This window comes from Odocoileus virginianus, unplaced genomic scaffold (genome assembly GCF_023699985.2).
Source record: "Odocoileus virginianus isolate 20LAN1187 ecotype Illinois unplaced genomic scaffold, Ovbor_1.2 Unplaced_Contig_1, whole genome shotgun sequence".
Classification (NCBI taxonomy): Eukaryota; Metazoa; Chordata; class Mammalia; order Artiodactyla; family Cervidae; genus Odocoileus; species Odocoileus virginianus.
Window position 1 is genome coordinate 5,218,901 of NW_027224318.1, and position 22,644 is coordinate 5,241,544.

At 39.4% G+C, this 22,644-nt stretch overlaps 1 protein-coding gene and 1 non-coding gene across 2 annotated transcripts; one reads left to right on the forward strand and one right to left on the reverse strand.

The window, feature by feature from the left end:
- Positions 1-5,911: 5,911 nt before the first annotated feature.
- Positions 5,912-17,600, forward strand: MMGT1 (membrane magnesium transporter 1). The gene is made up of 4 exons (XM_020894729.2): positions 5,912-6,296; positions 10,251-10,303; positions 12,961-13,064; positions 14,648-17,600. Exons 1-4 carry the CDS (start codon positions 6,218-6,220, stop codon positions 14,805-14,807), a joined length of 396 nt encoding a protein of 131 aa, XP_020750388.1. The 5' UTR covers positions 5,912-6,217; the 3' UTR covers positions 14,808-17,600.
- Positions 17,601-19,960: 2,360 nt separating this feature from the next.
- Positions 19,961-20,034, reverse strand: TRNAG-UCC (transfer RNA glycine (anticodon UCC)). Its single transcript has one exon. It is a non-coding gene; the product is annotated as a tRNA-Gly (tRNA).
- Positions 20,035-22,644: the final 2,610 nt, after the last annotated feature.

Genomic DNA, 22,644 nt, shown 5'->3' on the forward strand with positions numbered 1-22,644 from the left:
ACCAGCCTGTGGGTACCAGTACTGGGAGACCTTAGGCCAAGCAAGTAGCTGAGTGGAGATACAGTCCCACTCACCAGCAGATCTGCTATCTTAAGGCCTCCTGAGCCCACAGCTGCCTCGGGACCTGGCCTTGTTCACCACAGGGCCCAGGACCTGTCCTTGCACACCAGTGTACTAGCACCATCCCTGGGATTCCCAGGGCCCTGCAGCTAGAGATCCTGGGACCTGGCTCCATCCATCAGTGGACCAGCACTGGCCCTGGCAACACCTTCACCCACCAGCGGGTGGGCACCAACCCTGGGATCCCCTGGGCCCTGGTCCCACCCACCAGTAGGCTGACACAGCCTCAAGACCAGCTGGGTCCCATCCCTGTCCACCAACAGGCCAACACCAGCTCTGGGACACCCTGGGTCCCTTAGCCAGTGGTCCTGGGATCCTTCCCCACCCATCAGTAGGCTGACACCAGCTTTGGGACCTCCAAGGCCCTGTAGCCAGAGACCCCAGGAATTGGCTCTGCCCACCAGTAAGCTGGCACTAGTCCTGGGACTCCATGGGCCCCAGCTCTTCCCACCAGCAAGCCAACACAAGCTTTGAGATGTCTGGGATGGCTCAGCCAGTCACCCTGGGATTTGGCTCAACTCATCAGTGGATCAGTGCCACCTTTGGGACACCTCAGAATCCTTAGCCTTGTTAGGAACAAGCCCCACCCATCAGCAGGATAACAGTAAATCTGGGAACCTTGGCCCTCCAACCACCCACCCCAGAACCTGGTTCTGCCCACTACTGGGCCAGAACTGGCCCTGGAACCTGCTGGGGCTCTTAAGCCAGCAGCCTCATGACCTGATCCCACCCACTAGTAGCCTGCAGCCTCCGCACAAGGCGGAGCCTGGCAACCAAGTGGACTGGGTGTCAGCCACGCCCACCACAACAGTAGAACCCATGCAGCCCACATAGCGGCACCCCTACAGCACACAGCTCTGGTGACCAGAGTGGGGTGTGCTAGTGGGACTCATAGGATATCTTCTACAAATGGCCACTTATGCAAGGTCGGAAAATATAACCAACCTACTAGATATATAAAAATAAAAACAGCAAATTAGGTAAAACGAGGTGACAAAGAAACAAATTCCAAACAAAGGGACAAGACAAAACCCCAGAAGAACTAAGTGAAGTGGAGATAGGCAATCTACCAATAACGAGTTCAAAGTAATGATTGTAAAGACATTCAAAGAATTTGGGGGAAGACTGGATGAACAGAGTGAGAAGTCAGAAGTTTTTTAACAGAGTTAGAAAACATAAAGAACAAAACAGAGGTGAAGAATACAATAATTAAAATGAAAAATCACTAGAAGGAATCAATAGTACTGAACAGATCAAGGAGCTGGAAGACAAGAGTAATGGAAGTCACTGAAGCTCAGCATAAAAATAAAAATGAATAAAAAGCAATGAGGACAGCTTAAGACAGCTGGAACAATATCAAACATACTAATATTTACATTAAAGGGGTCCCAGAAAGAGAAGAGAGAGACAAAGGGACTGAGAACATATTTGAAGATATAATAGCTAAAACTTCCCTGATCTGGAAGACAGGGAAACAGACATCCAGGTCCAGAAAGCACAGAGAGTCCCAAACAGATGAACTCAAAGAGAACCACACCAAGATATGCTATAATAAAAATGGCAGAAATTATAGCTAAAGAGAGACTATCAGCAGCAACAAGGGAAAAGCAACAAGTTTTGTACAAAGGAACTTCTGTAAAGTTATCATCTCCCTTTTCAGCAGAAACTCTACAGGCTAGATATATTTAAAGTAATGAAAGGGAAAAACCTACAACCAAGAATACTCTACCCAGTAAGGTCTGAATTCAGGTTTGATGGAGAGATCATAAGTTTTACGCACAAACAAAAGCTAAAAGAGGTCAGCACCACTAAACAAGCTGTACAATAAATGCTAAAGGAACTTGTCAAGGTGGAAAAGAAAAGGCCACAACTAGAAACATGAAAATTACAAAAGGAAAAATCTCATTGGTAAAGGCAAATATACAGTAAAAGTAGTAAATCAACTATGTATAATGTTAATAGGAAGATTGAAAGATAAAAGCAATAAAATCATCTATATTTGCAAAAATTAGTTAAGGGGTATACAAAACAAAAAGATGTAAAATATGATATCAAAACAGTAAATGTGGAAGGAGGGGGGCAAAAATGAAGGGTTATTAAAATGTCTATATGAAATGACATGTTTACTAAACTTGTGGTCATCATTTCTAGAGAAGGTGGGTTTTTGAACTAAGTAGAAAAGGACAAAGTGTGCTAGGTAGGGGGAGAATCTGCATGGGAAATGGGCACATGGACATGGTGCATGAAATCACTCCTCCAGCTGGATGGCTGTTAATCAACTTGAAAACAATTGTGGGACTGCACTGCTTTCTCTATTCAACCAACTCTCCTGGGGAAACAGTGAGGAGCCTTCATAAACATCTCTACCTCTATAGGGAACACTTTAGAGATGGCTATCCCCACCTTAAATAACATCCTCATCACTTATCCACTATGCATATGAACAACGGCTATTTCTTTGGGAAAACTAAACACACTTCTTGCATCACCCAGGGATTCAAATGCTCTTTCTCATGAGGTTTGACTCTTGTTCTAAGAGCTCGTGAAAACACTGCTGCCATTAGCTGTACCTTGCACCTCTGGGAATAACTCTAATGTGCTGCTGCTGCTGCTAAGTTGCTTCAGTCGTGTCCGACTCTGTGCAACCCCATAGATGGCAGCCCACCAGGCTCCCCCATCCCTGGGATTCTCCAGGCAAGAACACTGGAGTGGGTTGCCATTTCCTTCTCCAATGCATGAAAGTGAAAAGTGAAAGTGAAGTCGCTCAGTCGTGTCTGACTCTTCGTGATCCCATGGACTGCAGCCCACCAGGCTCCTCTGTCTATGGGATTTTCCAGGCAAGAGTACTGGAGTGGGGTGTCATTTCCTTCTCCATCCTGATTGTGAGGTTTATACATAGTTAGAGCTGGACATGGAACAACAGACTGGTTCGAAATTGGGAAAGGAGTATGTCAAGGCTGTATATTGTCACCTTGCTTATTTAACTTATGTACAGAGCACATCATGCAAAATGCCAGGCTGAATGAAGCACAAGCTGGAATCAAGATTGCAGGGAGAAACATCAATAACCTCAGATACGCAGATGACACCACCCTTATTGAAGAAAGCGAAGAAAAACTAAAGAGCCTCTTGATGAAAGAGGAGAGTGAAAAAGCTAGCTTAAAACTTCAACAGACCAAAAACGAAGATCATGGCATCTGGTCCCATCACGTCATGGCAAATAGATGGAGAAACAATGGAAGCAGTGACAGACTTTATTTTCTTGGGCTCCAAAATCACTGCAGATGGTGATTGCAGCCACGAAATTAAAAGACGCTGGCTCCTTGGAAGAAAAGCTATGGCCAAACTAGACAGCATATTGAAAAGCAACAAAGGTCCATCTAGTCAAGGCTATGGTTTTTCCAGTAGTCATGTATGGATGTGAGAGTTGGACTGTGAAGAAAGCTGAGCGCTGAAGAATTGATGCTTTTGAACTGTGGTGTTGGAGAAGACTCTTGAGAGTCCCTTGGACTGCAAGATCAAACCAGTCAATCCTAAAGGAAATCAGTCCTGAACATTCATTGGAAGGACTGATGCTGAAGCTGAAACTCCAATACTTTGGCCACCTGATGTGAAGAACCAACTCATTGGAAAAGCCCCTGATGCTGGGAAAGATTGAGGGCAGGAGGAGAAGGGGACGACAGAGGATGAGATGGTTGGATGGCATCACCAATGCAATGGACATGAGTTTGAGTAGGCTCCTGGAGTTGGTGATGGACAGGGAGGCCTGGCATGCTGCAGTCCATGGGGTCACAAAAAGTCAGACATGACTGAGCAACTAAACATTTGTAAAAAATATAATATACCATACTTGACATTGATCAAGTACTCTGTCAACTCTTGGCTTAGAGGTGAAGAAACTGGTGAGGGCCAGAGAAAAATAATGACTATAATTAAATGTTTGGAAAATGGGATCCAGGACAAAAGCTATACAGGTAAATTTGAGGAAATCTGATGACTCCTGGATGCCTTCCTTTATTTTCTAATTTTTTTTAGCTTTGAGGAAACCCAAGTATATCAGAAAATGCTTATCATCAAACTATTATCAAAATGTAAGTGTGTGTACAAGTCCACAGGGATTTTTGAACCCAATTCAAAATAACAGAATGCTCTATAGAGATCCTTTCTAAGGAGGATACACCCCCCTCCACTTTCCCACAATTCATTCATTCTTTCAGTAAACACTGAATGCCTACCATGTGACAGGCAATGTTCTAGGTATAGATACAAACCTCTGCCCTCTTGGAACTTACATTTCTGGGCAAAGAGAGATAGTAAATAAAAGAAACATAATAAATAGGTAAATTATAGTGTATCTTAGAAGGTGACATGAAAAAGCAGTCGAAGGGCCTCAGGAATGGGAAGAATGCAAATTTTAAAAGCGTGGCCAGCATAGGCCTCTAATAGCAAGTGAGGTGAGTAAATTGAGTAGCTAAAATGTAGAATTCTGACAACGTTAAGGGGAAAGCATGGTGATCATCATACTTTGCATTTACCCTGTGATATGCAGTTTACAACGTTGCGCCAGCCAGTCAGGTGGCACAGGAGGAGTTTGATGGGAGTTTAGGAAAAGGAATGAATTCTATTTTGGCCATATTAAGTTTTAAGTGCCACATGATAGAAATAAATGATCAGCAAGGAGTTGGAAATGCAAAGTCTGGAGCTCAGGAGAGACATTTGAGTTACAGCTGTCGATTTGGAATCACTAATACCAACAATGGCTGAAAGCACTGGGGAGTAATAGGTGAGCTGGCCACAGAATAGAATGTAAAGAGGTTAATGTAAAATGTCTACATTTTAGGGGATGAAGTCAAAGATAAAAATCGAGAGAGTATATTTTATTCTGATCAGAGAGACAGAGAGATGAGCCAGTATTGTTATCATCCTTTTATTCCTCCCTTTTTATTTCAACCTAATGTGAAATGTGGGCTTCCCTGGTGGCTCAGACGGTAAAGAATCCGCCTGCAATGAGGGAGACTTGGGTTCGATCCCTGGGTTGGGAAGATCCCCTGGAGGAGGGCATGACAACCCACTCCAGTATCCTTGCCTGGAGAATCCCCATGGACAGAGGATTGAGCTTTCCTGGTGGCTCAGACCATAAAGAATCTGCCTGCAATGTGGGAGACCTGGGTTCAATCCCTGGGTCGGGAAGATCCCCTGGAGGAGGGCATGGCAACCCACTCCAGTATTCTTGCCTGGAGAATCCCCACGGACAGAGGAGCCTGGCGGGCTACAGTCCATGGGGTTGCAAAGAGTCGGACACGACTGAGCGACACACAATGTGAAATGGTCCCCCTAGTGACAAAACACTCCCGTGGCGCTACACCCCTTTGGGCGCGAATCTTTCACATAGACCACTTACAAGTAAAGAGAAGGGGACTAACTTTTACTGAGTGTACCCCGCTTGCCACGTGTTCGGGGCCTCCAAATCCCGGGTGGTTTTCCTCTACACCCCCACTAGCTCCCTCGCTTTCGCACTAGTGCCTCCTTCCGTAGTGCCAGTTCCCAGTAAGCTGAAGTACAGGGAAGGTCAACAGAAAACAAAGAGCACAGCTTGAAGGAAAAGCAGAACAAACAAAAATCCCCGGCTAAAACATAGGGATCCAGCACCGACCGCCTCTAACTACCTCCTGCAGAGCCCACGGTCCCTCTGCCCTACCCGGAACTCTCCATAGGCCCCGCCCCCGCCTCTCCGCAGGCCACGCCCCCTGCCCCGCGGCCCGCGCTCATTTGCTGGCACCTTCGTCTCCACTTCCCCATTGATCCGCCTGCGCTTCTTCTTCTACGCTCTCCACGCAGCCCCGCCTCTCCTAGAGCGGCAGTGCGGCGCAGGCCCGGCTTTTCGGCATTCCCGGACCTTTTTCCTTGTCTTTTTCCCCTTCTTCCCAGCATTCCCGTTTCCGCTTTCTCACGGCTCTTCTGTTTTTCCACCTCTGAGACGCTTCGCGCCCAGGGGTTCAGTGACGTCATCTTTCTGCGCTGCGCGGACACCCGCCGGTGGAGGAAGGAACAGCTCTGCCGCCCTTCGCTGCTTTTGTTGGGCTGCTCTTTCGGAGTCATGGCGCCGTCGCTATGGAAGGGGCTGGTGGGCATCGGCCTCTTTGCCCTAGCCCACGCGGCCTTTTCCGCTGCGCAGCGTAAGTGCCTGGGGGACGGGGACAGCTCCCATGCGGGACTCTGCGGGCGGCGTGTGGGCTCACCCAAGAAGGAGTGTCGGACCGAGTGGCACAGGAACGGTCATTTGAGACCTTAGAGTTTGAGGTGACTGTGAGAAGCGGTGCGGGGCTCTTCGGTGGAAGGCTTGGAGTCTGAGTTTGAGGAGAGTGGGGCAACTGGCATTACAGCAGGGAAGGGGATGTTGGGGAGAGGGGATCGGTGGGCTGCGGGGTGGGCAGAAAGGGAGCCTTTCCGGGACTCTGGGACAAGTGTTGTCAGATCCATCGTGGGCCTGGAAGAGTGTCAGATTGAGGACCTCGGATGCTCATGGTACCATGACAACTAGGTGGACAGTGTCTTGGGCACTCCTGGGTTTTCCAGGAGGACTGAGAAGTTAGGTGACCACTTGCCTCTGGGAGGCACTGTGATATGGGGCAAAGAGCACCGGGCTGGGAGACTGGAGGGCTGGTTCTCAAAAACTTGCTTTACCGCTAAATCTGTGACCTTGGGCATATCATATCCCTTCTCTGATGCTTCACTGAGGTGGATTTTAATTCTTTCCCTTTCTATGTCAAAGAGTGATTGGGAAGTTTAAGAAAAAAGCAAAGTAAAAGTACTTTATCATACACATACAATTGTATTGTCAAGAAGAAACTTAAGAGTCCAGCAGAGGATACAGTGCAGTGAGACGGCTGATCTGTTTTGAGGTCTTCCTTCTCCCCTAGACCAAGGGTTAGCAAACTCTAGCATGTGGGCCAAATGCAGCCTCCCTCTTGTTTTTGCAGTGAGCTAAGAATGTTTTTAGAGTTTTACTTTGTTGGGGGGGGGGGGAAGCAAAAGAATATCATTTTATGATCCATGACAGTTATTTAAAATCCAAGTTTCAGTGTCCATATGAAGTTTTATTGGCACAGTCATGCCGGTTTAGGTATTTTCTGGCTGCTTTGTAAGGGCAAGGTTGAATAGTTGCAATGGAGATAGTAAAGCCTGCAAAGCCTAAAATATTTATTATCTGGCCCTTTACAGGAAAAAGTTTGCTTATCTCTTTTGTAACCTATAGAGCCCACAAGGGCAGGGACGATGTATATTTTGTTCACTGCTGTAATCTCAGTGCCCAGCATAATGTCCCCTACAGTAGTTACTCAATAAATTTGTTGAACGAAGGGAGGAAATTCAGAGTTGAACTTTTTTCCTCTATTTGCTAGATTACTTTCCATCTTCAGGAATAAAGTGGAAAATGAAATGTGAATTCCTTCAAAACTCCAGTTTTCAAGATAAAACCTTTCGTTCTATGTATTATGTATACGGTAATTAAAATGATCCAATTATTAAAATTACTTTTTTAGATACATGTATTATGACATTTGTCTTGACAGAAATTCAGCTTTAATTTTTTTAAAATTTATTTTGAAATTTTAGATTTACAGAAAAAATTTACAAAGATAGTGCAAATAGTTACTGTATTCTCCTCACCCAGTGTCCCTCACTGGTAACATCTAACATTACTATGGTATGATATCACAACTAGGAAACTGACATTGGTATATTACTATTAAGTACAGTCTATCTTTTATTTGGATTTCACCAGTTTTCCCATTAATGTCTTCTTTCTATTCCGAGAATCAATCCAGGATATCACATTACATTTAGTCCTCATGTTTTCCCAGGCTGCTTTCTCTGTGACAGTTTCTGCAAAACTCCAGTCTTTAATGATAACAATAATAATAGCTTACTGTGTGCCAGGCACTGAACTAAGCACTTTATGTGTATTATGTAATTCAATCCTTCCAAGATCTCTGTGAGGTAGATGTTATTATCACCTTTGAAAGATGAAGAAATTGAGCCAGGCTGCTAGGAAACTTGCACAAAATTACAAAGAAGACAAATGGTGGCACTGGGCTTCAGATACAAGCAGTTTGACTCTGGAGCCTGTGTGCTACATTGCTTGGTAAAATTCAGTCTTGAGTAATTGGTTGAAATTGTGATGTGCTTAGGTGCTAGAGGGTGCAGTGATGTCTCGAGGGAGTTCAGAGTCAAATGGAGAAACAAGTGATTCAAGCAGCAGTCACCGTAAAGTGATATAGATGCTAAAAGTAAAGATACACGGAAATGGGAGCAGTTGTTTTTTGGAGGTGGGGGAAGGGGTTAAGAGGTACCTAGAGCCTTGCTGATCAAGTATGGTCAATAGACCAACATCTCGGAAATCATCTGGGACCTTGTCAGAAATGCAGAAACTCAGGCCCCATCTCAGATCTGTGGAATCTGAATCTGCATTTTAATGAGGTCCTCAGGTGATTGTATGCACATTCATTTGAGAAGTGCTGCCCTAGAGGAGATTAGGATACAGTGGTACTGTGTCATTTTCTACTATAGACTTCAGCTGTAAAATATTACAGTCCTAGAGCAAGGAGACAGATGACAGAAGTCCAACCCTTTCGTTTTACAGACGAGGAAATGTCCTACTAAGGTAGGGTTAGAGTCAGGTTAGGCTTCAGGCAAAGAAAGGTAGCTGGGAATTGGACAGTAGGAAGTTAGCCAAAACCTACTTTGGCATTGGTTTAATTTTTCTTTTACACCTGTCCTTGTGATGAAACTTGTGAGATAAAACTTCAGAAATGTCTCTAAACACATTCTCTCTTAAGAGTCAGTGAGTGCGTGCTCACTCACAATTTGAGTTTTTAAGCATGCTATATTAAGTAGAGGGCTTCCTTGGTGGCTCAGTTGGTAAAGAATCCACCTGCAATGCGGGAGACGCTGGGTTCGATCCCTGGGTTGGGAAGATCCCCTGGAGGAGGGCATGGCAACCCACTCCAGTATTCTTGCCTGGAGAATCCCATGGACAGAGGAGCCTGGCAGGCGTAGTCCATGGGGTCGCAAAGAGTCTAAGACAACTGAGCGACTAAGCACAGTACATATTAAGTAGAGACTGCACGGTTCCTCTAGAATTAGGATTTTGTGTTTTTATGTGAGATGAGAATGCCTTGTGGCATTTATCACTGCAGTAGGACCTCTTTACAATGCTCACGTTGGAAAGAGACCAGTATTACCATTGAGGCTAATTGTGTCTTGTCAGATTGTGGCAGCAGGTAGCACCCTATGGTGCTGTGGCATGCTCATCTTGGCTGTGATGAACTTTGTTTTGGCAGAGCACCTATCCTGTTTCTCCTTTGATTCTCATTTTATTCCCATTTTACTGATGCAGAAACCTAGGCAGTGAAAAGATACTGTATTCTCAGGCACACTCCCCCTCCCCCTCCTACATTTTAACGCTCTGAGATTGAGATCCATGTTACAGTCCACGAGAGTGTCTTTCACATTGAATGAGATTATGATAAACTGAAGAGCTGGTATTATGATCCAGGCTTTTCAACTTCCAAACCTTGATCCTTTTCCTTCATACCCCGCTGCCTCCTGAGGCTAAGGCAGTAGCAGAATTATAATTAAATCATAGGAGCAGAAATTGATGTACAGGAATTACTCCTATTCCAACGCTGCCCCAGCATATTCTCTTGAGAAAAACATTTCCATAGCAGTATTACTTTGTCTATATTATGTAATGGTAGTGCTATTTTAGAGTTGAGATTTTTCTGTAGATTTAATTTTTAAATAATTGTGATTTCTTTGATCAGTTAGTGAAAGAATTTAAGAGAATTCTAGTTTTCCTGTAATAATGAAAGAAAAGTTGTTTAGGCATTTCTTCCTTATGTTTGCTCACTTTTCACTCTTCTGTTTTATAAGATGAGAAAGCAGGTCATGATGGGAATAAAATAGTTCAAGATCAGACTGACTGCCTTAGAAGATAGAGGTTTTTGAGGAATCCAGGATTAGCATTGTTTCTTGTAGCATATGTCAGTTGCTTCTTTGGTATATTGATTTGCTTGCATTTTAAGAAAAATGGGCTACAGTTTCCTTAATGGTGTGCTTCTGGTTTATAGATCGTTCTTATATGCGATTAACAGAAAAGGAAGATGAATCACTGCCAATAGATGTAAGTTGGTCATTTATATTCCATTAAAATATATATAACCAAATCACTTTGTTGTACACCTGAAACTAGCACAACATTGTAAATCAACTATACTTCAATAAAAATATACATATTTATATACAGTTTTAAAATTAGCCACATAGCTTAAAATGTATTTTTAAAAATTTATTTTTTATTCTCTTAATTTTCCAGACACGAAATAACATGTGTTATATACTTTTTGTCACTCATTATAAAGCCCAAAGATGTGGAAACAAAATATTTCTGTTTGGTTTCTAGAACTTAGTTTACTTATTTATTTTTGGCTGTGCTGCGCAGCCTGTGGGATCTTAGTTTCCCAACCATGGATGAAACTGGGCCCCTGGAATGGAATTGTGGAGTGCTAAACACTAGACCACGGGGGGAAGTCCCTAGAACTTAGTTCAAATAGTCTTTCTAGAAGTTGCTCTGTCCATAGTCTGAGATGAACTTAACAAGTTGATTATTTGACTTTATCTTTTTTGGCTCGAGGCATGCAGAATCTTAGTTCCCTGATCAGGGATTGAACCTGTGTCCCCTGCAGTGGAAGCATGGAGTTTTAACCACTGGACTGCCAGGGAAGTCCCCCCCCCCCTTTTTAAAAATCTTATTTTTTTTAGAAAAGTTTCTTTTATACATCAAGTTTAAAAACAAGTAAAACTAACAAAACATTGTTTAGGGGCATACACAGAGGTGGTAAAGATTTTAAAAAAAATAGGAAGTGCTTCTTTTTTTAAAGCTGCAATGATACGTGAACTTCACTCACAGTTTTTTATCTTTACTGGATTTTTTTGGGGAGTCATGCCTTGTGGCTTGCGAGGATCTTAGTTCCCTGACCAGGGATCAAACCCATGCCTTCTGCAGTGGAAGTGCAAAGTCCTAACCACTGTACTGCCAGGGAATCCCTCCCCCCACTTTTTTTTTAATCTTTCTTGGATTTTTAAAGTACAAAAGTAGTAAGTTCTTTGTAGAATCAAACAGTAAGTGTCAAAAGTAAAATTTACCCCATATATTTAAAAAAATACTGACCCCATTGCTCATAATTCTACTTCTGTTCCCAACAGTTTGGAGTGTATCAGTAGTTTAGTTCTCTTCTATGTGTGTATATAGTTTTATGTAACCAAAACATAATTTTTCTTTTAAAAGGTTACTGTGTTTATATGTGTGTACTTTTATAACTAGCTTTTTTTTTCCATTTATTTTTATTAGTTGGAGGCTAATTACTTTACATCATTACAGTAGTTTTGTGTCATACATTGAAATGAATTAGCCATGGATTTGCATGTATTCCCCATCCCGGTCCCCCCTCCCACCTCCCTCTCCCCCCAGTCCCTCTGGGTCTTCCCAGTGCACCAGGCTATAACTAGCTTTTTTATTGATTTATCTTGACATATTTTCATGACAACTCAAGAGTTACCACATCCTTGTTAATGATGTCTATGATTGCATTGTATGAAATGGGCCTTGGTACACTGATGATGGGGATGTAAACCAGCATAACATATGACATTAGATTTTGATTTAGAGAATTAGAGTAATAGCTTGTGGCTAATTTTGACTTTAATTGTCTGTAATTCAAGATATGGTAAATGTGACTATTAACGCATTCTTCTGTTACCTTTGTTTTTGTGGTAGATGCATACACACATGCATACACATGTGCATGTGTATATGCACTCATTTATATCTGTTTAAAATAACTTTCTTCTGTTTACAAATAGGAAAATTTGAAAAATACAGATAATTACTATCAGGAAAATAAAATATGTCTGTAATCCCACATTGGTTAATATCAAACACTGCAAATTTTTGCTTACATGCTTGCACAACCTCTTTGGAAAGCAGTTTGGTATTACCTAATAAAGTTGAATTTGTGTATACTCTCACACCAGTGATTGCATTCCCTTGTGTTAGGAGACATACACAAAGATATCCATCCTGACTTTGTAAAAGTTACAGACAGGAAATAGTCCACATAGCTATCAACAGTGGATGGGTAAATTGTGGGAATTTCATGTAATGAAATTCAATGAAAATGAATGGACTATAATAACTACATACCACAATAGGGAGGAATCTCACCAAAAGAAAAAAAAGCTCAAAATGGGAAGAAGTAAGCAATGTATGTTTTAGACGTACACATAGAGCTGGTAAAATAAGTAAAAGCAAGGAACTGATTAATATGCAATTGGGGCCAGTAGTTAACTGGCAGGGAGGGTGAGGGATATAATTGGAGAGGGATACCTGGGCCTTGTAAAGGACTGGTAATGTTCTCTTCTTTAAGTTGGGTAGTGGGTAAGGGGTGTTTTTTTTTTTTTAATACTCTGTGTTATTTAACACTAATACATTAAAACATTTATAGTTGCTCTTAGAAGTTGGTCATAGTTGATTACTGAATTCTTGAATGGATCAGTACCTGTTTTGCTATTTGAGCAAAACCCAGATGTATTATTATTGCAGCTGATCCACAGAACTTATAGAAGAGACTATTGTGTTTGAGTCCAAATCATTTAAAGTGAGAATTGACTCCTTGATAGCATCTGGGAGAAATACCTGATAGAGGCTAGAAACGGAGAGAAAATTGTAAATTTTCATAATATTTGTTTGTTGTTGAGTAATCTTAATCTTTATACTCACAGATAGTTCTTCAGACACTTCTGGCCTTTGCAGTTACCTGTTATGGTATAGTTCATATTGCAGGGGAGTTTAAAGACATGGATGCCACTTCAGAACTAAAAAATAAGTAAGTCTTTTCCTTTTCATAGACATTTAATTTCATGGGGATTTTGCTTCATGTACATAGTTTAAAATTATGTTTTCTGGTACATAAAAGTTGGTTTTGTTTTTACATTTTGATCATGCAGTTTGTATGAGTAATGAGCTAAAAAAATTGAGTCAGTGTTTGATTTGATGGGAAAAATGGAAGTTGAATGACAGACTGTTGACATTAGAATAAGATGTTATATTATGGTTGCTTAAAATTACTTGTTTGTTGGACAAGTGGATGAAAATAGATATATAAGGAATGTTTTCCTTCTTTCCTCCCCTTCTTCCCTCTCCTCTACCCCCCTCCCCTGCCACTCCTCACCACTTTGCTTCCCTGTCTCCTTTCTCTTTCCCTTCCCTTGCCCTCCCTCCCTCCCTTTTTCTACTTTTTATCCTCTTGTCCCAGCTTAGTCTTTGGAAGATTAAGGGGTTTTCTGTTTCCTCTATCCCTTCAACCTAGTCTGTGACATAAACTCTGCTCTCAGGCCCTTTCCTATCCTTGGACTAAAGTATATTTGTTATTCTGCTTTGCTTTTTCCTCCTATACTGCTTCTAAGCTACTTTCATGAGCTTTGCTTGCTTTACTTTTCTGTATTGCTTGCTTTCATAGAATCATCCTTTAGCTTTGTTCAGTTCAATCTCTGGACTTTACCCACCTTCTTGATCCTAGAAATTTTAACACAGTATTTCCTTAGAAGAATTCATAGTACATATTTATGTGTTACAGGAAATCCACTCCCTTTTTACTTTTACTTTTAAATTTACATTTCACATAGTCACATGTCAGGCTTCCCTTTTATGTGGGGGTATGCTTGGATTTTTAGGTGGGCTGACTTTGAGATTTGAGTTTTTATCAAAAGAATAGTTCTCTTTCCTTCCAGGAAATTAATATTTAAAAACAAATCAACACCAAAAGCTGTACACTTGGTGTTTGTGAACTTTTTTTAGACTACATATATCTCACTGGAAAGAAGAAAAGGATACTCCACTATCACCACCCACTGCTCTTCTTACAAAGAGTCTACCAGGAATCACAGGCGAGGGGCCAAGAAAGAAAGAAGTAAAACAGAATGGCATTAAGTAGGTGGTAGCAAAATACATGAATTTAGTACATGGAAGCAAAATATACAGGTTTGGACAACAGCAGGTGCAGAAGGGCCAAAAGGAATGTTTTGTTGCACTTGATTCTTGGAAGACAGATCAAGTGAGAATAACCAAAGGTACAATCTATGTATTTTTTTTAAGGACTATTTGGCATGTAGTGGTAGATTCACAGAGGTGATTAAAGTTGAGTGATAATTTGTTTTCATAGATATCCTGGAAGGAATGCCTGAATTAAAATTTTTCAAGGGTTTTATGTTGCTTTTCCGGGTTTCTTATTTTCCTTGTACAGGAAAAAAGTGAGATACAGTATGATTACCAACTATAGTCTAATTTTATGGATTTAAACTTAGTTAAAAATACAACCCATAGCAAATTCATAATTTATTAGAAGCCTACTTATTTTCAAATAGGCTTTTATCAAGGTTTATCTAAAATTGATGCTTTTCTTTTTTTAAGGACATTTGACACACTAAGGAATCACCCATCATTTTATGTATTTAATCATCGTGGTCGAGTACTGTTCCGGCCTTCGGATACAACAAATTCTTCAAACCAAGATGCATTGTCCTCTAACACATCATTGAAGTTACGAAAACTTGAATCACTGCGTCGTTAAGATTTTTACAAATTATAATAACAGGACAGGACACAGAGCTGGAATATTGGAGTTTGGGGTACAAAACACTCCCCCATCAGTATTTATATTGATCGCTCAGACATAATTAAGAACGTCTACGACCCTTATTTGTACACTGTTAATCAAGTCATTAATGCAGTATAAGTTATCTGTGAAATGAGTCTTTGATTTTTCATAGAATTCTTTTTTCATTTAAAACAAATCCACATTTTTTGTAAAAGTCACTGTTTTGAGCACATTTCTTTGAAAAATGTTGATGGTTTTGTAATTATTTATTTTCTTAGATTTCTTTTGCACTACAGTTTTTAGGATCCTTTTGGAAATAGTGTGACTACTGCATTTTGCAGCATGAATGGTAGTAAATGGTCTTAAGTTCTTAACAACAAATGGACTTCTCTAAAGAGACCAAAATGGTGACTTATGAGTTTTTCTTATGCCCCCTAAAAAGTGGCTCTGCTTTAGCAGATACTTGCCAGTTTTTAATGTATCCACCGTGACTTCTCACCCTACCCCGCTCCCATATACCTCCTAACATCAGCTGTCTTGTTTCATCACTTCTCTGGGGTTCAGTGTGCAGTGAGCAATTTTTGTGTCAGAAATCCCCTGTCATAACAAATAGATTTAACAAACTCAACTTACGTAAAGCTACCTGTGTTCTCTTCATATATCTGTAAAAAGATGTCCCTAATTGATTATGTAGTGTAAGAATAGTTGAAGATAGACCAAAAAGACCATCCATGAATTAAACATCCTGCCTATGTAGAGGAACAGTAATCACTGAAGAAAACTGATTAGTTGTTACTAGCCAGTTTAACTTATTCAAAGCCTCTGTTATTTTATTGCATACTAAACTAGTGAATTAGTAAGGATAAAGGATAAAGGTAGATTTCAATGGAATTGGGCCAAATAGGTTCTAAATATTTGGAACTAATATCTTTTAATTTAAAAATTAAGGTCATAGCTTCCATTTTGTAGCAGACTTAGAGTTTTCTGTCTTCATTGTATGTTGCTGAAGGTAAGGATGAGGGTACAGACTAGAATTTTTTTAGAGATAGCAATCTTAGGGAAATTTGGCTAGCTCTTTGATCTGCTGGAAGCTTAACATTTCTTGGTAGAGAAGGTTGCTTTTGTTGAATTGTATAGGTGTAAAGGGAATTTAAATTTAAAAAAGAAATGTGCTTTAGGCAAGAATCATAAGATGCCCTTATCCTTGATGGCTTTTTTTCTGCTAGTAGTGAACCTCAGCTCTTCTGCCTGGTAACACACAGCCCAAAGTACAAGATTATTTTGTCATTGGGTTTTTAATCATTGTTTAGTTTTGTTTTGCTAACCCAATCTGTCTGTGGAACACTGACTCTGCTCTCTAAGGAGAACAAAGTTAGAAATCTAAAATAATTTAGAGATGAGTTTAAAATGTGAAGTCGGGAGTTAAAGTGGTCGTATAAATCAAAGTCGTGTACGAGAAACAAGCTCTTTCCATCATGCCTGTCTACCGTTTCCTCAGGTATGGATTGATTTGCAAGAGCCTCTTGTTTTCTTCTCTTTTGAGGCCTGTCTTCCTTTCCTAGTATGTTTTTATAATAAATTTATTAAGATATAAATCACATACCTTACTATTCACCTATCTAAAGGGTACAATTCAGTGGTTTTATAATATATTCACAAAGTCGTGCAACCATGATCACAGTCAATTTGAGAATGTTGCTGTCACCCCAGAAAGAAACCCTGTATCCTTTAGTAGTTACCTGTCCTTTCCTCCCAATATCTCCCAACCCTGAGCAACTAATCTCTGTCTGTATAGGTTTGTCTCTTCTGGTCATTTAATATGATTGGATTCCCATAGTATCTGATCTTTCGTGGCTGGCTTCCCAAATATTGTTCAGTTCTATGTAGAGTGAGAACTTCTCATGTTAAAAACTATGAATTCTCTGTAAGGAGATGGTTGGTACGAATCAGTGGATGTAAGGAGGGAAGTCAGATTCCTAACATGTTTCTCAGTCAATCGGATGCTGAATGGGTTTTTTTCTCAGAACCAAGCATTCATGATATGTTAATATAATTGTTTGTCTAGTCTCTAGAATGGATATTGAAATCTTTGCCTGCTCAGGAAAGTCTTGCTAAAAATGAGGCCAAATAATATGGCAAGTAATTGACATAGCAGACTTCAGTCATGTCTAATTTTGCTAGGAGCTTGTATACCTCTGGTCAGGTGAGCTTCCCAAATTTTTAATTTCCTCCAGTGAATTTATGCTATCTTTTAAAAGTATGTGCCGTAGGATTGGGGTGATTTGGATGCATCATAACAGTGCTAAATGGATTAAGTTCAGAAGTTTTTTGTAATGCTTTGAGGCAGTACTAAGGTAGCCAAAAATGTAGTGATGTGAGGAAATTAAGCTTGCAGCTGACTATGATTTCAGTGACATTCAGAAGTGTGTACTGTTGAAGGCTCTCTGGAATATAGGAAGGCTCACTTAATCAGGGAAGCAGCTGAATGCTATGGCCTAGTGGCCCAGCTGCAGAAAATGCAGGCCGGCGAATTGGAGGCTGTGGAGCTCTGTAACTCCCTAACGATTGTTTCCGAAGCATTGTGGCTTATTTTTGAGTGGCATGACAGCATCCCCCGGTTGTATGTGGCCTGTTTCCATGATGTATTGAGTACTGTTGTTTGTTGTGAGCATCAATGCCTGTAACACCAAGCTAAACACATTCTTTTGGATATGTTTCCTCTCTTTAAATGATCTTGCCCTGTCCAATAAATAAATGATTGTCTCACCCTGTTTTTGGTAGTGGTTTTTTTTTTGTTTTGTTTGTTTGTTTGTATGTTTTACTTTTAATCTCATTTTCTTCTGCTTCTCTGTCCCCAGAAAAATGTAAGATTTAATTTTAACAACTGTATTTTTTCCAGTGTGATGCTTTTACTAAATTCAATGGATACTTTACTTTTCATTATACATGTAAAGTCTTACTGCAATTTTAGGCTCTTTTAAAGTTGAAATAGAATATGTAATCTCATTTATATTTGTATTGATGAATTATCAAATACCCTTTGGAGTACAAGAATATTGGTCTGCAAGTAGCAGTGTCTAATCATTCCAGCACAAATTTGTTATATAGCCAAACTGCTATTACAGAAATGGCAGTTTCTTATACTTAACAGGAAATCATCATGATTAAAGCATCAAGGGGCAAATCTAAAGTTTAATCCAAGAGGAAGTTCTGATTCTAAAAGCATGGCACTTATCTGCAGTAGTTTGAAAGATAGCACTACTAGTATTCAGATCTACATAGGAATATCTAAAAATAACCTACTAATCAAGTGTTCTTTTAAAAGGAAAAAAGAAAGAATATATGCACATGGCAAAAAAATCAGATGGTACAGAAAGGTATGAGATTTAAAACTTGCTCCCTTTCCTCCTGCTTCTAATAACCTCTCTCCAAAGGTAACCAGCTTTAAGTGTCTTGCATATTCTTTCAGGAAAGAAATAATTTGCCAGCGAGTATATACATAAAAAGTTTTTCCATTAATGGAATCAGACTGTATATACTCTCTGTACCTTGCTTTTTTTGCTGTGTCTTATAAGATCTTTCTGTATCAGTATATATAGAAATACCTCATTCTTGTTAATGACTGTGTGGTATTCTACTATATATTGTGTTATAAATGTTAAAACATATAGACTTCCAGGTTGTTGGCAGTATTTTACTGTTGATAAACCATATTGTGATGAATTTACTTGTACATATAATGAGCTTAACCTAACAAGGTTAATTCCTAGCAATAGAATTGCTGGGTCAAAGGATAGTTTTCATTTTCAGGTCAGTAGGTATTGCCAAACTGATCTCCAGAAATCTGCCCAATTCTACTTCCACATATAATGTATAAGAATAATTATTTATGAGGCCCTTACCAATATTGGGCACTCAACTTTTTAAAATTTGATCATCTGAAAGTGAATAAATGGTACTTTGCCTCTTAATGAAGTTCTAATGCATTTTAATGAAGGAGATGGAACACATTTTCATGTTTATTGGTTACTTATATTTCATTTTCTGTGAACTGTGTGGTCATGTTCTGTTTTTGATTCTATTTGTTTTTATTAGTTTGTATGAGCTCTTTGTATGCTAAGAAAATTGGTCTATTGTCTTATGTTTAACAATATTTTCCTGAGTTTTATTTATTTATGTAGTTAAACTTAACAGTCTTTATGGCTTCTGGGATTTGTGCCTTGCTTTAGAAAGGCCTTCTTTACATTTAAGAATAAATTTAATGTATTTTTTCAGTACTTTTAAGTTTTTTTTAACTTTTAAATCTTTGATTCATTTGGAATTTAGGTGGAAAGAGTGAACTAAGGATTCAACATTTTTCTCTTCCAAATAGCTATCTGGTTATCCCAACCCTATTTATTGACTTTTTCCACATTGATTTGAAAAACCATCCCTTGTATATTGTTTCCATGGGTATTTAGGTTTATTTCTGAACTCTGCAGTCTTTTCCAAAACTTACTAGTCTTTTAATTACTTTAAGTTGTTATACATTTTCATATTAAGCTTTGTTAATATATACCACATTATTATTAATTTCAGGATATTTCCCTAGTTATTCTTGCATGTTTATACTTCTAGATAAACTTTAGTATCATTTTATTCAGTTCTAAAATCCTATTGCAAAAAAAATAAAAATCCTATTGCTATTTTTCCTAAAATTGTAGGAATTTAACATAAAATATGAAAGAATAGTTTGATGAGTGCCAAGATCCTTTTCATTTAGATTCACCATTTCTAACGTTTTGTTACTTTTGCTTTTGTTCTTTCCAAGTGTGCTTTTTTCAAAGCCCTCCTGAATTGTTTGTGGTGAGTTACAGACTTCATCATCACACTTCATGACATCATGACATTCCTAAATATGTCATCAGGCCTCTCCTTTAAGAGTGAAGACATTGTCTTATTTAACCACAATACCATTCTCACACTTAAGAAAATGATGAACCATCTAATACTATATTCAGATTTACCCATGTATCCCCAGAATGACTTTTATAGCTGCCCCCACCAAGGTTCACAAATTACATTTTTAAATTTGTCTCTCTAGTCTCATTTATTTTTTTTCAGCTGTGCTGCTTGTGGGATCTTAGTTCCCCAACCAGGAATCGAACCTGTGCCCCCTGCATTGGAAGCACAGAGTCTTAACCAGTTGGACCACTAGGGAAGTCCCTCTGGTGTCTCTTAAATAGTCCTTCTACCTCCTTTTAAAAATGGTATTTTCTAAATAAACCTTAGTTTTTAGAACTGTTTTAGATTTATAGAAAACTTGGGAAGATGGTGCAGAAAATTCCCACATAGCTTGCCTCAATTTCACCACTGGTTAAAATGTTACATTTTAGCATGATAGATTTGGTCACAATCCTTGAACCAATATGGATACATTATTATTAAACAGAGTTAATATTCAGATTTCTTTAATTTTTACCTAATGTCCTTTTTATGTTCCAGGATTCTGTCCAGGATATTAGCTGTGATGTCTTAGACTTCTCTTGGCTGTGGCAGTTTTTAGACTTTCCTTATTTCTGGTGACCTTGACAGTTTTAGGAAACTCAGGTATTTTGTATGATATTCCTCTATCTGGATTTGTCCAAAATTTTTTTTTTTACCATTATTAGACTTAGATTATGTATGGCATTGTCATACCGCGGGTACACATTTATTAACCTGAATTATCGCTCTTGATATATTGTTGTTTTTTTTTGCCTGTGCCTGCAGCCTGTGGGATCTTAGTTCCCCAACCAGGGATTGAACCTAGGCCATGGCAGTGAAGGGCAGAGTCCTAACCACTGGACTGCCGAGGAATTCCTTGTTGATGTTATTCTTGATCACCTAAAGCAGTGTTTGTCAAGTTTCTCCATTGTAGAGTTACTGTTTCCATACTGTGTTCTTTGGAAGGAAGTTGCTGTACATAGCCCAGACTTAGTGGGGAGTATGTTGCACCTCCTTGAGGATAGAGTATCTACATCAATTATTTGGAATTCTGCACAGGAGATATCTCTTCTCCCCCACTTATCAATTTATTCTATATTTTATTTATATATTTATTATATATATTATATAAATATATTTATTATATATATATTTATATTTATTATATATGAGTTTGGGCTCATGGATATTTATTTTGTACTCTGGGTTATCATGCAATACTACTTAATTTGTTGTTGAAATTGTTCCAGTTATGGACATTGGTTGCTCTTTCATTTGATTCCCGTGTCCCTTTGACATCACTCCCATTATTGTGGATTTTTTGCCCCAGTATTTCTTACCTCTGGCACTACAAGACGTTCTGGGTTCATCTTGTACATTTCCTTCCCCAGTCCTAGAGTCAGCCTTTTACTCCAAGGAACCTGGTTCTTTTTGTTGGAGAATAGTTTTTTTTTTTTCTCCTGCCTTCTGCACTTTATTTATTTTTTTCATTTATTTTTAATAGTTGGAGGCTAATTACTTTACAATATTGTAGTGGGTTTTGTCATACATTGACATGAATCAGCCATGGAATTACATGTATTTCCCATCCCAATCCCCCCTCCCACCTCCCTCTCCACCCGATCCCTCTGGGTCTTCCCAGTGCATCAGCCCCGAGCACTTGTCTCATGCATCCAACCTGGGCTGGTGATCTGTTTCACCCTTGATAATATACATGTTTCGATGCTGTTCTTTCGAAACATCCCACCCTCGCCTTCTCCCACGGAGTCCAAAAGTCTGTTCTGTACCTCTGTGTCTCTTTTTCTGTCCTGCATATAGGGTTATCATTACCATCTTTCTAAATTCCATATATATGTGTTAGTATACTGTAATGTTCTTTATCTTTCTGGCTTACTTCAGTCTGTATAATGGGCTCCAGTTTCAACCATCTCATTGGAACTGATTCAAATGAATTCTTTTTAATGGCTGAGTAATATTCCATGGTGTATATGTACCACAGCTTCCTTATCCATTTGTCTGCTGATGGGCATCTAGGTTGCTTCCATGTCCTGGCTATTATAAACAGTGCTGTGATGAACATTGGGGTGCACATGTCTCTTTCAGATCTGGTTTCCTCAGTGTGTATGCCTAGAAGTGGAATTGCTGGGTCATATGGCAGTTCTATTTCCAGTTTTTTAAGAAAGGAGAATAGTTTTAAAAGCCAAGATCTGGGCCTTGGTTGTGCTCAGTTACTGCTGGGAATTTGTCACTTCAAGGCCCTTTTACCTGAAAGAGCAAGGAAATATTTGTTACTAACCTGTGCCTATACACATATGTATAAATATTTCTATAGGTAACATCTGTATTTCTATTAAGTGAAACACAAGTTCATTTTGATGTTTGATCCATCATCACATACATCGTTGTAACTTCCTGCTCTTGCTTATCTGTAAACCATTCCAACACTGAGAAACCTGGTTCCCACTGTCTGCTACCCACTTACTTGAATTGTTTAATTCCAATATATACATGTCCAGTGTTTTCAGAATTGTTAACATGTTTTCCCATGGGAAACAAGTTTTTCAGCTAGAGCACAGTGATTGTGTAGGGATTTTTTGCCATTTTACAGAGTCCACTCATTTCCAAATTTACTTAGATCAGCACATTTCCCATGTACTCTCTTTAGTACATTTGTTTCAAGAACTTGTAGTATAGTTAGATTATTTTGTCACATTCTATCCTTGGACTCCCCTGACCTAAATGATTTTTAAAAATATACACCAAGGTTCACTTTTTGTGATCTAGAGTTCAGTCAGTTTTGACAAATTCATAATTTATGTATCTACAATTACATTATTATATAGAA

What these genes read in the sequence shown, in the direction of transcription:
- MMGT1 (XM_020894729.2), top strand. Translation starts at nt 6,218, where the DNA reads ATGGCGCCGTCGCTATGGAAGGGGCTGGTGGGCATCGGCCTCTTTGCC. An exon ending in ATGAATCACTGCCAATAGAT is followed by an intron (nt 10,304 to 12,960) that starts GTAAGTTGGTCA and finishes TTATACTCACAG; the next exon opens with ATAGTTCTTCAGACACTTCT. An exon ending in ACTTCAGAACTAAAAAATAA is followed by an intron (nt 13,065 to 14,647) that starts GTAAGTCTTTTC and finishes TCTTTTTTTAAG; the next exon opens with GACATTTGACACACTAAGGA.